The sequence below is a fragment of the Hippoglossus stenolepis genome, chromosome 3 (assembly GCF_022539355.2).
Source record: "Hippoglossus stenolepis isolate QCI-W04-F060 chromosome 3, HSTE1.2, whole genome shotgun sequence".
Taxonomy (NCBI): Eukaryota; Metazoa; Chordata; class Actinopteri; order Pleuronectiformes; family Pleuronectidae; genus Hippoglossus; species Hippoglossus stenolepis.
Genome location: NC_061485.1, coordinates 1,291,412 through 1,308,792, shown reverse-complemented (window position 1 = coordinate 1,308,792; position 17,381 = coordinate 1,291,412). Strand labels below are relative to the sequence as shown.

Below are 17,381 nucleotides of genomic sequence, written 5' to 3'. Positions count from 1 at the left end.
TATTCCCTCCGCTCTGTGCGATCAGATGTTTTTTGTGTGTCGTTAGGAAACAAACAGACCAGAAGGTGAATTTGAATCCATCAGAAAATCTGTCTGTCATCTTGGTGTTTATATTCATGATTAATGTGGCTGCACCACAATACCCCCCAGGGCAGAGAACAGCTCATCTGTTTACTTATTTCTGTGTCATTGTTTTCTCCCTTTTCCACGGTGTTTATGGGGGATTCAGTGTGTGTGTGTGTGTGGATGTGAACAAAATATACACAAATTTGGAAAAAGACAGAAATCGGATAGATGCATAGAGACAGAAAACAAACAGAGAGAGACACAAATCTGCATAAAACACAAATCTGCATAAAACACACACACACACACACACACACACACACACACACACACACAGTCCAGTGGACATTTACTTCCATGAATATGAACACGTGAAACATCTGTGTCTCCATGATGACAAAGGAAACGGACCAGAACACGCAACACTTTGTATGCTCTTTTTTTTTTACTGTCTCTCTGTGTGTGTGTGAGTGGTGTGTGTTGTGTGTGTGTGTGTGGTCTGTTTTGTGTGTCTGTGCACAGATGAGTTGCACATAATGGAAGCTGATGGTGACAATGATCATTTACATACGAGCTGATGGCCCCAGAGATTGTAAATTATTACAGATTAAACACTAATGAGCTGCTCGTGGTGGAATGTTTTCAGTAAAGAGCTCAGGGGCCACATCTGTATTATTTGAAACTTAATGGAACATCAAACCAGTTGATCCCAGAAGTCTGAACCGTCTCTGGGTGGAGGGTCAGGGAAACGGAAATCTACATCTCCACGATTCAAAACATCCACTAATAGATGATCTGTGCTTGTGTGTTTACATGAGATCTTTTCATTTAAAAGTCATGAGATGTAAAGTTTTTATTTTAAAGACTGAACATCTGTGATGCAGCACCGACGACAGGAAGTCAGTCGTTTGCACATCAACACAGACCGACATTTTCCTCAGTGTACATGAAGTATTCTAGAGCCTGCTGCTGCCGTGTGTGTGCGTGTGTGTGTGCGTGTGCGTGTGCGTGCGTGTGCGTGTGCGTGTGGTAGCGACGCTGCAGTCTGCTGTGAGTTAGTGAAAGTGGCTGTGCAGATTTGAACATCTGTCTCTTGCAGCTGATTATGTGGAGAACAGTGGAGGACGTCATGTTACAAGGTCAATAAATTATTCAGAGTCACATCTGCAGTGAAGAGTCGTCACGCAGATGTTCGGTGGCTTTTCCAACCTTTATATACTTTATACAATACTTAGTTTACGGAGCCGGTTCGGTTATACTGCAGGTGCCTTTGTTCTTTATTGAAAAAATAAATACATTTGTTAAAATTAACTTCATTTAGAATAAATATTTGTTGTAATTCAAATGAAATAAACCAAAAACCTGATCAAAATAAAACCTTCAAATGTGTGTCTGCAGGCAAAGTTTTGATTTAAGGTGTTTTTGTTCTTTTCTGAAGCTTCAAATTAGGTTTTTGTTGGATTATCACTTTGAGATTTGTGCAGGATCTGAAGGTTTGATGTGTGACTGTGACTTTACACCCTGATGAAACCTTCACTCGGCTGGACGAGGGAATGAAGCTGTTGTCGTGCTGGTTGAGCGAAGTGTGTCTGTGGCTGAATGTGTGCAGGCCATGACCTCAGAGAACCTCCAGGCTCCGCTGCCACTCTGCAGCGGCCAAGACGTAAGACACGTGGGCATGTGACCAGACGCACATATGTTACATGTTCCTGCCTGAGAACAGAGGAACTGTTCACCATCTGCTCCAGTAGAGACCCTCAGTGGACTGAGGCCTGATGGTTGATCCAGCTGAGTGATGAGTGTCCTCGGAGTTTGGAAGAAAAGGGATAAACTCAATGTTCACACTCAGAAGAACACAACAGTCCCATTAAGAAACCACATCATCTAATCTGGATCGATATCAGTCCTTTCTCATTGGAATCCACGACTGTTCTGCAGCGGCTGCAGGTTCAGTTCTGACCCTTCGCTGCATGGCGTCCCCGCTCTCTATTCATGCTTTCCAATACATAAAAACATAAAATATCCATGAATTATAACCTGAGATACAGTGTAAATGTAAAAGACAATCTCTCAAAGAAAGAGATAAAAAAAAAAATCCTGTATCTGCTCATTTATCCAGATCTGAGCCAAAATGTCCCATCGTTCCAACAAGTTCACTGGAAATCTGTTCAGGTGTTACTGTAAATAAACAAAGGGAAATTAAATTTAAAAAATGTAAAAGATTAGCCCCTGTGAAGATGATGTATGTTTGGGTTTCTATGTTTAATTGTGGTAATGTTCTTTGTAAGACAGAGGTTTTCAGACTGAAGGGGGGGGGGGAGGCTGCTGCAGGGAGGTCGAGGCATGAGGAGGATGTGATGAGAAAACAACAGGACGTTAGTTATCGTAGTGCAGACGTTGATTTTATTGGTTTGCTGAACAGTCGGAGGTGCAGCTCACACAGGAAGTCACAGTACTTTGCTTAACTGCTGAACTTTCAGCCCCGTTGGTGCAGTGGAGAAACTTTCTGCTTCTTCTCTGAGTTAAAACAAACACGATTCAGATTATTTTTGACCCAACATGTTGTCTCCAGTGTTGATGCACAATAAAGTCCAGGAATCATAGAAATAAGACATTAACTCGATTAAATCGATTTAAATCGAGAAGTATCCTGTTTTCTACAGAATCAAACTCCTCTATTCTTGTCTAATTCTGAACTTGTAAATGTTTAAATTCATAAGCGTTACGATAGTGTTCTCTGTTCCTGTAGCCATGTATTATATCTTACAGCTGTTTAGTGCTGTGTGAGTGGATGGAGGAGTTGGGTTTAGATAAAACCTTCTGTACAAATAAAGTCTTAGGTTATAAAAGGACAAAGAGGAAGTGACAGAACATGTGACCTCCCGCTCAAAAAGTCACAGAGACACATCTGCAGACTTTAGCTCCGTCCTGAAACATCTTGAATTTCCAGTCGACGCTGTTAAAGAGTTTAACAAGCTTCTGTTTTCCACAACATTAGTTCTATAAATCCAGACGGTTACATTTCAGATGTAGATATGACAGTGTGGGGCCGTCAGTGTGTTAGTGTTTATTGAACGTGTGGCTCACGTTAAAGTCGCTTCATCGTTAATATTTTAGAATCCAGCTCCGTTATCTGTGTTTGTCTCTTCATGATACAGAATATCTCACAGCACAGATAACACCACTGTCCATTAGCAGCTTCATTTGAAACCTTCATTAAACTTTCATCCTCAGATAATCGCGAGCAGCCTGAACAGACGAACCTTCATCTCCAAACAGATGATTGAGATGCTGCCATTTTAAAATGCTCCTGTGAACATCAGAGTCCTGTGGATACAGCCTGAATTGCTGTGTAGTATTTGTGTAGCATATGCAACTAAGACTCTCTCTATATATATATTAAATCAGTATACGCTTCCTTCGGACGACTACAGAAGATTTGCTATTTGCTTCACCAGCTTGTTCATTTCATCGTCCTGGGAGAAGTCGGCCTGAGAGGGATCCGCCCGTTGGATCCTTTGTTGCTTGGGAAAGATGCGTTTGAGGAAGCCTTCAAAAAGGGAGGGCCTCACTGCCCCACCCTGACCGACCTCGGTCATCAGGTGCAGCCTCCACAGGATGCGGCCCCTGACTTGGCTCTTCTGCTTGTCAGCCTTAGCTCCGGGGGGGGTTTCCAGCTGCCCTCTCCCGAGCTGCACTTTCCAGCTCTTGCTTGTTGATCCTGAGGCGTCCTCTGGCCAGATGGGATGTGTAGTAACTCCGACAGCTTCTGGCTCTACCCGGGGGGGCCCCTCCTGATTGGGTGAGCCCTGGAAACCTCCACCTGCACAGGAGGCACTCTGACTCGTGCCTGAACCACCCAACCTACAGAAAGCAATCCACTGTTTTCACTCACAAATGAACGGTGACATTTTCTTCAAGTAACAGCTACAACTTTTCTACAAATCTGTATTCAGCTGTGTTGGTTTCCATGCGATTGAAACTCTCGTGCCTGTCAGCGTGCACGCTCCTGTTCAGCAGCCCCCCCGGTTGAGATCCATCACCCGTCCTCCCCGGGGAACGGCCCCGTATCAACCACCCTCATTGTCGGTTACAGAGGTCGATGTCGTTGAGCAGTTGCGGGGGGGGGGGATAAAGTGCAAGCGAGTACTTTTTCCCGTTTAGCCTATTAATAGCAGGGAGCAGATCTCCAGGCTGGACGTGACACGCTGAGATCTCCGTCCCATCTGTGTGGTGCAGTTTATCTCAGCTGTATGTGGGTTGGTGTGTGCCGTCTGTGCCGTTCCAGTCACTGCTGTCGGTTCACGGAGGTGGCCTAGTTCTGCACGCCGCCGCTGCTGAGGAAGACGTTTCCTCCGCTCTCTCTGCTTTAACGTCTTTTTTCATTTATCAGCACCAACCCCGTTACTCAGTGCCTCTGTCTTACCTTTCACTTTACAGTAGATTGTTACGCAGCTTAACAGCTTCCGGGACATCGGCCTCACGTGCACGCTGGCGTACAATCACTGCACGTGCATATAAATAAATAAACAAACACATACACAAAAAGAATCTGCATCTCTCATCATCATCATCATCTTTGGATCCGAACCTCTTTTCCTCTCTCTGCTGTTCCCTGGGATTTTTTTCAACACACTCAGAAAACCTTGTCCTCCCCATCAGCTGTGGAGCAGCAGTAACTACAGGGTATGGGGAAAATCTTTCTCACACACACACACACACACACACACACACACACACACACACACACACACACACACACACACACACACAAACACAGCCAAATACACACAATCCATCTGCTGGAGTGCTGAGTGCACTTGAGACTTTGCCTGCATGTGCCTGTGGGCATCGAGGAGGATGTTAAAATGACGAGCTTCACGTCTTAATTAGGATGAGATTTGTTCCTGAGGCAGGATCACACACACACACACACACACACACACACACACACACACACACACACACACACACACACACACACACACACACACACACACACACACACACACACACACACACACACACACGTTCGTCTGTCTATAGTTGTGAGGACCCTCGTCGACATGACGCATGCTCAAGCCCCTGATCTCTCAAGCTGCTTTCAGGTCCGGACAAATGTACGAGTCAGTACAGTCAATGTGAGAATGCAGCAGAAAAATGTCCTGAAAATTCACAGCGAGGGATTTATAGCTGCGTCGAGCGGCCGAACACGTGCTCGTCCAATAGAAACAAGCCAATCTGTGTGTTTGAGTTCCACGAATTCTATGACACGAACATATATATCTACATTGATGTGCAGCTACATCGTGAAAACACATTTCGAGTCAGGTGTGTTGTAACAGTCGGTACCTTGTCGGAGGGACGATGTGTTAATACTAAAATGGAAAACTCTGCCTATTGTTTGCTAAAGGATCTTAACTCCTAACCCGAACCGGATCCTAACCACAACCCTAAACTAGGTCCTGACCTTCATGGTTTTACATGTCAACCAGAACAACACATGCAAACAGCCACACACACATGTAGGAAATAACCATTAACAAGTGTCTCCTGTTCATTCTCCGTCTCTCTGTCTGTTTCAAACATACAACGTACAATACATGTACAAGTAAAACCATTTTATCTTCCTCTCTCTATCACAAGTACACACAAAGTACACACAAGCAGATCTCTGACTTTTCTCTTTTACTTTGCAGAAACGTCTTTGCTCTAAAGAGCTACACAAATCTCCACCGCAAATTGGTTCACACACACATACACACACACACACACACACACACACAGAGACACACACACACAGCGCAGCCCTGCTCACACCCGAGGGATTCCCATTCATTCCCTTTCATGTGCCTATTGATGGAACACACCACTGAGTGTGTGTGTAATATGTTTCTTAGGCAGCTGCATATTGCAGCATCAGGCAGATGATGCATAAAACATGAGAAGCCTCATCACGTGCATTCGTCCTGGACTGTTGACTGTAGAGGAGGGAACTCCATTAAGAGGCTTTAAGGCAGAATCGTGTGTTTTTGCGATATTTTCTTGCGTGTCACATAATATTGTGGTTTCATTTAAAGTTGAAGCTGTTCACCGATGTAGACTCATCCAGAGTACTACTGCGTTTTCAAAACAGCATTCTATATGAAGTACCTCTTCTAACGAGCATCCTACACTTTTCCAAACAAGCCAGTATCCTCGTATTTGGTGTCGTACAAATAGAACTGATGAGGAGTTCCAAGACGGGTGTGGTCTCATGCATCATAACATCAACATGCTGACAGGCGGCGGTGACAGCGAATAGTACATGTGCAGAGTTTTCCAGGGACATATTAGCATCTTAATACTTTTGCATTTTGCATCAATGCAGTTTATTTGTTTTACATCGAGGTTGTTTTGTGCTCATCACTTGTATGCCTCACCCAGGGCACCACCCAGGGTCACGATCTCCACCGCACACAAGACTCTATGAGAGATTATCGTCAGTATCATCGTAACCACTTGAAAATCTCGCTGTGGGCCGTCTCATTCTTCTGACTGACGCACTGCGGATTGGCTTTAATCGCTGAAATGAAACTCTCATTTCCAACCGACACAGATTTTTATTTTGAAATTGAGAGTCAAAGTTGAGAACATAGTGTTAGCTTGTGTTGCACTGAATAAAAGATGTTAGGAACTGTGCTCGCACAAGTTGGCTGCAGTTTTCTTTTCATCATGAGTGCTGTGAACGTGTGTTGATTTGTTTTTCCTGTTGGAGTCTGGTCAGATTCCATTATTTTAGTGTTTGCACTCATAACAGATGAACCGATTGTGTGTTAATGTGCTGTTACTCCACAGTGGCATCAACACAAATGTGGAAATCTCATGTTAATCTGCCGTCTCCATTAAGTACCACTGGTAGGTACTTTGGTTCAAAGCACTCACATCTTCTTTTCTCCAAATGAACATTCTTTGTTCGACTGAAAGTCTCTTCTCTGAATAATTCACGGCCATTAAGTTTGTGTCAAATGTCCTTTTCAATTTGGGCTTTGGTGAAACTCTGGAGCATCAATTAAATATTGAAACAGAGCATTTGAAGTTGCACCATAAATTGAATTATCTTGTCGGAGTAAATAACTCGTTCAGGTGCCGCACACACCCATGCACACACACACACACACACAGACACACACACACAGATTCTTGCACACAACTACACATCCAGTATTTCTCTTCCTCCTGTGGTTGCGGCCTCTCACATTCACAATCAAACACATACAGGCCACAGGCTAAGTGGTGAGACCAACACATGTGAGTCATTTGTCAGACTATTGACCTAAACCGCTGGATAAACTAAATGCCAATTCCAGCTGGATAGAGCTAATCCCCGTGTGTGTGTTGTGTGTTGTGTGTTGTGTGTGTGTGTCTGTGTGTGTGTGTTTGCCTCCTCTGTCTCTTCTTTTCTCTGGAGGACTCTCTGCTCTCTGACAGCGTCGCTCGAAGGAAGAGAAAATAAATACAAATATGAATAAATAAATAAAACACATCTCACCATGAAGTGAACCAACGAATCCAAAAGTTTGTGCGAGAGTGAAACTTTTGTGGAAAACAACAACGAAGAATAACAACTATGTTTGTTTTTGTTGGTCTGTGTTATTGTGTTATACAAAATAAAAAAAGAAGCACTTTATGTGATCAAAATCAGATGTTTCAGGGATTACAGGCTGGTCCAGATCTATATTTGGTTTTACTGGGATTAAACTTAATCTGGAAGATGTGACATGAACATCGAACATTTTCAATAATATTTTTCTCATGCTGTGAAACATTTGTCTTTAATCTGGAAAGACTTTGATTCTCTCGCTCCTATAGGACTCGAACAGAAACACACGTTCCTGTAAACATCATGTGGTTTGTGTTGTTTCATGTTTTAGGACAACAATATTCAACTGTGGCCAACAACTTACATTTATCAGCCTTACCTCAAGTTAAATACGTTGAACCAGTTTAAAGGTTTTCAGGAAAAAACCAAGTGGTCAAAGGTGCGTGAGGTTGATTCCCCTTCACCTCTTCACCTCGCTCCGTTTTCCCTCCGTCACAGACACCAAACATTTGTCTTCAACCTCTGGTCTAAGTACAGAACGAGAGGCAGTCGCACCGAACCAATGACAGACTGACGAGGCCCGAGACAACAGAGTGACAGTGATGACAGAGAGGGACAATGGACAAATGACAGAGAGACACAGGGGGAGAGAGTGAGAGTGTGTCATTGAAAGACAAACAGTGAGAGAGGTGTTAATAATGGAGAGGGAGAGAGAGTCCTCGCTGCGGAGCCTGAACAGTGTCTCCTGTATATCTGACATATTTTGGCTTCATTATCGTACGACGGGAGGAAGTGGAGACACGTCGTCCGTCTTACTTTAACTACGTACACGTATAAATACATCCAATTATTTTCATGAAAATTATAAGAAGTATAACTTTAAAGTTGTTGAACATACATCTACATGTACATACAAACAGTTTCTTCTTCTCAATGTAGTAAATACAGTTATTTTGTGGATGTGTTCAGCTACACGCAGCATCTATTGTACTTGTGTCCTCACGTGACTCTCTGAGGTTTCTACGTTTTATTTCCTGTTAATAAAGTTTCTTTGGTAGTTTAACTCTTGATCAGGGTTAAGAACCTTGTTAAGATCCATGAGACAAACTGTGATGTGTGAATATGAGATTATACAATTATAATTTGATTTAATGATTGCTTGAATCCGAGTTCACACGTTCTAAACATGGAACCTTGACGACACGGAGGATTTGTCTGTATTTGACCGGCGCTGACACACAGAGGTTTGTCGCCGGTCGTGGGAGGAGTCTCTGGTCATGGGAGGAGTCTCTGGTCGTAGGAGGAGTCTCTGGTCGTGGGAGGAGTCTCTGGCGTGAGGCCTCGAGCCCTGCGACCGTGTACGTTGACTTTGACTCCTCGAAGGTCGAATCACCACAGAGCTAACGAGATCAAAACGCAGTGACCTCAGGACGTGCTGCTTCAAACACAGAGCGACTTCCTGGAAACAGTTTTCCACGGACAGAGACGGAGCAGAGTTAAGATCCTGTCTGGTTTCTCCCTCTACATTCAGAGCAGGCTGCCGTCGTGGCCTCAGCTCAACTCCTCACTTCTGCTTCAGGACAGAGTGAAAAGTGCGGATTTGCCTTTGGGCCAGAGGGTTTTGTTTTTTCTTTTACTTCCTGCAAAGCTATTTACATTTATATTTTATATGTAAGACACAGTGGATGATGACCATGTCCTCACGATGTGTTTAATGGTAATCAGACACTTAGACCTTAAAAAAAACAATATTTCAGAAGAAGAAGATGCAAAAAAGATGTAAAAATCTATATTAAACTGCAGCTTTGCATCTTTTAAGTACAAAGAAAAAGCTTCTTTGCCTCCGGCCACCAGGATGGTGACCTCTGACCTTTATACGGTAAACCCTCACCCTTGATCACGTTCCTAGACTGTGATAAAGATGGACGACATGACAGCTCCTGATAGTGATGCCAAATCTTCTTCATCGCCCCCTGGTGGCTGGCTGCAGTATAAGTCCTAAACCTCTCCATGTTAGCAGATGGGTCTTGGAACAAACCAACAGATCAAAGTAGACTTTAAATAAATGTTTGATGACATAAAGACGTCATGATTGACAGCTGAGACTGACTCCTGATTGGTTGAGTACCAGTATGGGCAGTATGCGTCGTCCATCTTTATTTACATGAGCAGTGTAACAATAAAAGAAGACTTTTCATAATCCTGCTTATTTGCCTTTGTGACATATTTAAATCGACTTTTTATCTTGAATTTTTAACCTTGATATCATTTTAAATTTCTAATTCTCATTCTTCACACTTGTCTTTTCGTAGCTCGCCACGTTGAATGATAAAGTCTTGAATCCTTTAAACATGTGGACTCACAAGTTTGTGTATATCAATAACTATGACACGGTTCCTGGCAGATTCCTGATGAGAATGAGTTCCCTTGTGGTTTTCACTTGTTGTTTGGAAGAAATACTTTGTTCAGCTCCTCAGTACAACTCGTGTTGAGGTTTCCTCCTGTGTGGCAGGATGTTTACTGAACATCAAATATCTGACGTGGTTTGAATGTTAAAGCATCGGTTTCATATTGAGCAGCTGAAAGCAGAGAGTGTAGAAACACCCGGGGCGAAAAGTTATATCCTGACTGGTTTAGAATCCAAACAGAAATACATCTTACTTCCCGGGACGTTTCAGTACTGTACGTTTTGTTCCTGTACCCGGTGATGTACAGTGACAGCAGAGGAAGCTCAGAGGTCTGTTGTTCTCCGGGTGCACTGGAGCAGTCATGAGGAATATTAACATCAACAGGGCCTGGTGCAGCGAGGACGTGCCCGATCACAGGCTGACGTCACGCTGCTGTCACGGGACACGCTGACGCTGACGAGGGCGCATGAGAGCATTCATGTGGTTTACGACCTACGAGGAATTTAAAAAGAAATGTTTTTTCCGATGAATGAATGATGAAAGTGTTTGCTGTGCTAACATTCAGAAAATAAATAAGTAAGAAATTCTCAGAACCTCATGTATTTCCTCTTTGTGTGTCCTCAGTGATCTGCGGCTTCCGCGGCTCGGTGACTCAGGGTTTGGCTCTGGAGGTTGGAGAGACGGTTCAGATTCTGGAGAAATGTGAAGGTAAGACTTCGACCTGATGGTTTTACACAGAGATCATGTCTCTGGACCAGTATCACCAGCGCTGAGACCACTAGTCCTGCACCGATAAAACATGCCATACATACAGGAGCTCACTGAACTGCCTCCTGCTGTGTAGAACTTTGTCTCAACATAATGATAATTTATACTTTATTTTTACCGCAGCTTTAAAAACAAGGTTCACAGATGGTTTTGACAGACACAGGATGATCAGGTTCAATCCCAACAATACATTCACACTGATCAAGAAATAAAAGCAATAAGTAGACAGCCTCAATCATTTTTTATTATTATTTTATGTTCAGAAATAAATGTAAACACACATTTTCCTTCCGTTTGATTGGATGGGTACCCAGTAGAATAATTTTATTCAAACATCTGTACCTTCTGTCATCTGAGAAAACAACTGGCTGGTACTTTTCCACGTTATTTTTTATTTTCGGTGCAGCAGCAGCGGTGTTAGTTTTGTCGCCTGCTCTTTGTCCACAAATCTTCATGAGAGCTCCAGCTGGAAAAGCTTCTAATGCTGCGGCGGCCGTTATCTCCGATGCACACTGTAAAGACAGAGTCACACTCATCGCTGCGTCCTTCAATAATGAGCTGTAAATAGCCGGTAATAGGCTGGTGCGGACCTGGACCGGAGCCCAAGTCAGACAGAGACTCGCAGCTGAAGCCAGAACGTGTGTGAGGCCGGGAAATGTTGTCTTCTGCAGATAATGAGTGAGCGTGTGCTCCATTAGCCACAGCTGAGCAGGATGCAGCCATCGACCGAGTGCCAGAGGCTGACTGGGTCTGAAACCTGGGGGGGGGGGTTAGTGTTTAGTGGATGGAGAAGATGTAGCTTCACTCTTCTGGCTGCCACCCACACACACACACACACACCATCATCTTGTCATCTCCTGCGTCTTTGTTTTGCTGCGTCTTCCTCCACATGCACTCAAATTCAAGGTTGCACTCAAGCCAATCAGCATCGAAAGCCCCTTTTCCACTGGTCAAAGAATCCTCCTATCACAGCCTGACGTTGAGGATTTGCTCTGGTAGTGAAACACGACCCTCACATCAGGGAACATGGGCGTCGTCTGAGCTGATCCAAGGCGGCGTCGCAGCTTCTCACACGTCGTCCTTCTACACGGGTCTTTTTCAGGATTGTGGGAAGTGCAGTTCTTCTCACAAATAAAACTTGTTCTTCTTAAAATGCAGCCGACGTCATGTGAACTTCTGGCTTCTACACGATCATTTAAAATGATTTCACACCCTCGTTGCTTGTGGTAAATCTACCTGGGATGGTTTTAATATTACGGCTGATAATCAAAGTCTCTATTCAGAATATAAATGGGATTTTTCCTTCTGGAACAATGCAGATAATGGATGGATTTGTCTCTTTACTTCGGGGTGTGTGTGCTTGTGTTTGTTTGTTTCAGCTGCTGCAGAAACACTGCAGAGCTTTTTACTGAGAACGAACACTGAGTATTCAAGGTGCAAGGGAAGTCTTTCTTAAAAGGATCTTTCCCACCTTCTCCGTCGGCTCTAATGCCAAAGTATCCTCTGCAGACAGAGGCTCAGTGGCTGTAATGACATTGATATGGAGATGGCAGCCGGGCTGCAGGAATGCAATCCCTGAGGTCCATTCTTCAAATATAGATTAGAGTCATAACACTTGAGAAGGCATTAGACTTCCATTAAGGCCATGGCAGCAATTTAAAGTAGGAGATTTGGACTCTGTCAGCGTTACTGAAGAACCACAGTCGCAGCAAAGACTCTCATTAGTTTATAAGAACGGCTGCTGTGGAAGAGGAAAGATGGCTGCCGGTAAATAACAGGTAAACAACCAGGATTTATAGAGATCAGCTGTTATTGGGTTGTAATGAAGATAAGTTCATCCATTAAAGGTCAAGTGTGTCGGATTTAGTGACATCTAGTGGTGAAGTGTCATGTTGCAGCTGAACCCCCTCCAAACATGAAAGAGAACCTGTGGTAGCTTCAGTTGTCATGGAAACTCAAAAGGTTTAGTTTGTCCATTCTGGGCTACTGTAAAAAACATGGCTGCCTCCGTAGAGAGGACCCGCTCCTGATGTAAATATAAAGTATTTAAATATAAAGTATTTATATGTACAGTTTTTATATATATAAAGGGGCCATTCTGGGGTAAAGAAAACTACACTTTATACAATTTAGATGAACCACATCTCTAGGATTATTTTATATTCAGTTTCTAACAATAGACCCTTTCACCTGAATCGTACACACTGAACCTTTAAGGTTGAGAAGACAGTTAGCGTTACTCTGCTAGCTTACTTACATCCAGTACTTTTTACTTTCAGGCTTAAAAACATGAGGTGCATGGATATTTCTGACGTTAAACACCATCACAGTTGTTTGCTGACGTTAGAAAACACTGACGATGGCCAAACATTGATTTGAGTTGTATTTATTCTCATTCCCCATCTGAGAGCTACAGCTACAGCGAGGGACACGTCACACACGTCACGACTTAACAGCAGAATATTGATCAGATACGGATCGATCAATACGTGTTGATTGGCAGTGAGGAGCTCAGCTGCTCGTCTCTCTGTGAGATTACTGCATCAACAAGCTTTTCTTTTTTGCATAAACCATCTCGGGCTGAGCTCCACAGGGACGTGAAGCATCGTTTAAGACTCATATTTGGCTGATTTGATCGCTTGATGGAAACCTGCATTTATTCTATAACGCCGTATTCATAATGAGTTTAGTCTGAGGCTCAGAAGTGGCTCCTCCAGTTCTGCCTCCCACTTAGAAATGATGCGCAGTGATTATTATTGTGATAACGCTGCAAATGATTATTCTAATAATCACTCGCTGAGTCGTTTGGCTCCAGGAGTCGAGATGATTATTCTTCCTCAGAGAGACGATGTGTGACAGTGAACAAATTAGACGCATATATGCACCTGCGAGGTACCACACACACACACACAGACACACACAACACACACACACACACACACACACACACACACACACACACACACACACACACACCACACACACACACACACACACACCTGCCCTGTCATCTCTGCTTACACACCTACATTATATAATAATAATAATAATAATGATGATGATATACACATGCACGTGTACAAATGAAGCTTTTATTGCTGTCTTTCCTCCCTCGTGTTTCTCATATCTTACAGATGCAGTAAACGAGTTTGGCTACACAAACGCACACACACACACACACACACACACACACACACACACACACACACACACACACACACACACACACACACACACACACACACACACACACCGTCCTCATTTCAACTCCTTCAAATAGACCCAGACACTGCTGGTCCAGCCCCAGTCTGATTACCATATAGATGAGAGGCAGGGGAGTAAACACAGCCGTCTTAACGAGAGTGATAAATGAATCTTGATTGGTTATTAATTACCCCGGCCAATTAAGCCTCCCTCCTCCATATTCATATCAGAGCAGGGAGATCTGCTGAGGAAATGATTTTGCAGGAAGATAAGATGGACGCATGAGGCGTCCTGGTCTGTGTGTAACTGGAACGTTTTTCTAAATTATTTTACAGTATTTCAATGTTTTCGTTTCGGAAATGTCTCAAAAAGGAGTCAGATGAACGAGGTGGTGTTTCAGATAGTCAGAGTTTTGAAATCTCCCTTAAAAACATAATATATAGTCGTTCTCTCCGTGAAGGTCAAAGTAATAATATGAATCATTTCGATATAAACGTCTCTCTTGCTTCCCTCTGTCACTGACAGACTGCGGTCACCCAAGCCGTTCAGTTCCAGGAGTCGGACACACAATCGGTTTTATTTCCACTCAGATGGAGACAAACGATGTCCCCGCGGTCTGAGAGGACGTCCGGGCTCCTGTACACATTCACTCCCTGGATACAAGTCATCTGGGGGGGGGTCGTGTACTGTGGGTCACACGGGGCTCAGACATGTGGAATAAACTTTGCCCTGAACTGACGAGACACAGAAACTGATTTACAGGAGAACAGTTTTATACAAGATTAATCATTTCAAAACTTTAAACCGTTGCATCTCATAGTCTCACACCGAACATGTGTTGAAAACCCAAAGTCTTAAATTAAAGCCGAACTTATCAGAAGCACGAACACTTGAACATGTCACATATATCATATTGTTGTGATAAGAACTACCTGAAATAAAAAGTTATTTAACGTCTACTTTGATTTTCTTAGGTTTGGTCCATGTCCCATCTGCTAACATGCGTCACTTTTTATTCTCAGCTGCCGTCTGAGTGATTTCTGTTTGTCTCCTTTCAGGATGGTTCAGAGGATTTTCTACGAGGAAGCCAAATGTCAAGGTAAGAGTGATTGACAGCTCCGGCTCTGCAGCTCTCTTCCCTCTCGCTCTTTCTTCGACTCTCTTTTCGTCTTTCTTCTCATTAAATGTTAAATAGAAAATATCTTATTCCCCAAGGCAGCATGTCCGAGTCGTGACCTCGGAGTTTCTGCCTGTGGCACAGAAACAACCACGGATGTTTGAGTTGATCAGAGATGTTTCTTTGTGTTTTAAGTATAATTGCTAGTCGATTTTCCCAGGGGCCAATTCTAAGAAACCGTGTCGCCCACATTTCTGTAATTCATTCGTTAATTCATGTTCGAGTGCCGGGGGCCACTTTAAAACCCACAGCTTGTGATTCTCAGATTAGCTTCTTTGCCACTTCTATTGACGCTGGACAATAGTGTGACGACGATGAGGATGACGAAGGATATTTTTCAGTTTTCCTCTTGTGTCTTACAAAGGTTTTTTTGTTATTGTAAAAGTTGAAGAGCCCAAAGTCTGTGTTCCTCTCCTGGGCTGTGACCCTCTGTCTGAACCTGAACCTGTAGATGTTCTGTTCAAACCGGAGTCTGAACTTAGAGCATTTAAACCTGAAAACTCTCATCACAATGATCGACCTTGTGATCAAGTGTCTGAGAGCTGAGAGCCGCTGTCCCTCCAGACGGCTTGAGATTTAATTTCATAAGAATGGGACGGACGGATGTACCAATGTGGTTGTGTAGAGACGTCTCGAGGGACATTCAGGGATTTATTCACTTTCTTTAATATTGTGAGATAAGATAATATCATGTTTTTGTTTTTTTACATTCCAGGGAATAATGATTTAAATCAGACATAATTAGACGACTGATATCTGAGTGTGTTTAAATGTATTTATAAAGCACCTGTAAAAAACCAAAGTTACAAGGTGCTGTACAAAACAATAGAAGAATAAAAACTACACAGGAGCAAAAACAAAGGAACATAAGGACGAGAGCAAGTTGAAATATTTACGAAATAGTGGAGTTCTTAACGATTTCTTGAAACGGACTCTGCACGTTTTAGTTTTGAATCTGTATTCTGGGATGGACAGAAGGCCTCAGTCAGGAGCTGTGAAGATCTCACCGTGTGCAGGGGACAGTCCAGGAAGAGAACGAGGGCCCAGCCCGATGTGGGACCTGCTTCCTGTGTTAGTTCACTTTTAATAATCAACTTTATTATAAAATATAGTTTACAGTTAAACGTCCGGCGGCTGCCTTTCGGACCAGTTGGAGTGTAACTTTAAGGGACTGTTATCGGAGGTATGATCTCGACTTAGTAACGTTATTATCTCTCTGAAAGAAAAGCTACAAGATACGTGCTCCAGTCACATTGTGGGCTTTGACCTGGTGTTGTTGAGTATCACGATGAATGCAGCGCAGCGTGATCACCAGCTTCCTGACAGATTTGATCTGAGTCACGACCAACAGCTTCATATCCGTCTCTGTTTTAAGCAGCATGTCTGGATGAGGAGTTAACCGGCTTCTGGTTTTACAGTCTTTAAAGAAACGAAGCTCCTTTGTGTTTGGTCCTGCTCCGTCCTGCTCTCCTTCTGTTTTATTCTTCTCGGCTCTGTGGCTCCATAAGAAGCTTTATTATATCTCCACAGCGGCGTTTCCTCCAGCTGCGTGTTCTGTGTTCCAGATATGAGGAGAATTAACACGAGAGAGATAATCTGTCGAGGTTTTTCTATTTTGCATTTCATCCGCAGCACAGACGGTGACGTGAAGATATAAATAAAACAGAAACACCTCTGGTTTGTCTCGGAGATTGTTCTAAACACATCGGGAGTTAATTGTCAGTGTCAGTGACTCACAAACACGTGCAACAAAACAGAAACTCGTTGGAAGGGACAGGGAACGTCTCATGTAACATGTGTAGTGTTCCTCGACAGGGGCTCAACACAATCCATTGTGTCCCTGTCTTTTTCATACGGAGGAGTTTATATCCAGGTCTCTGCTGATTGGACGACACCTCTGACACACCCACCAACCGAGAGGAAGGATGAACCTTGAAGCCCGATGACACAGTTTAGAGGAAACGTGTCGTTCACCCTGAAACCGTAAAACTGTGCAAAAGGGTCTGACAACGTGCCCTTGGCTTCGTCCGCGGTCGTGTCCGACTACAGCTGCTGGATATTAGACAGACGTGGATCTGGTGAGGACGAGAGACGAGGTGTTTCAGGAGCTTCAGTGTCTCCTGTGCAGGAGAGGAGCTCCTCCACCACAGACTGGACTTTGCACTTTGTAGAACTT

At 43.5% G+C, this 17,381-nt stretch overlaps 2 protein-coding genes across 2 annotated transcripts in view; one reads left to right on the top strand and one right to left on the bottom strand.

Moving 5' to 3' along the window:
- The window catches only part of pcbp4 (poly(rC) binding protein 4), a 336,110-nt gene that overhangs the window by 99,563 nt on the left and 219,166 nt on the right, over nt 1–17,381 (bottom strand).
- Nucleotides 1–17,381, top strand: part of dock3 (dedicator of cytokinesis 3) — a 120,159-nt gene that overhangs the window by 37,855 nt on the left and 64,923 nt on the right. Inside the window, 2 exon segments of the mRNA XM_047339172.1 lie at nt 10,681–10,764; nt 15,087–15,127. Of these exon segments, the coding sequence (XP_047195128.1) occupies nt 10,681–10,764; nt 15,087–15,127 (125 nt within the window).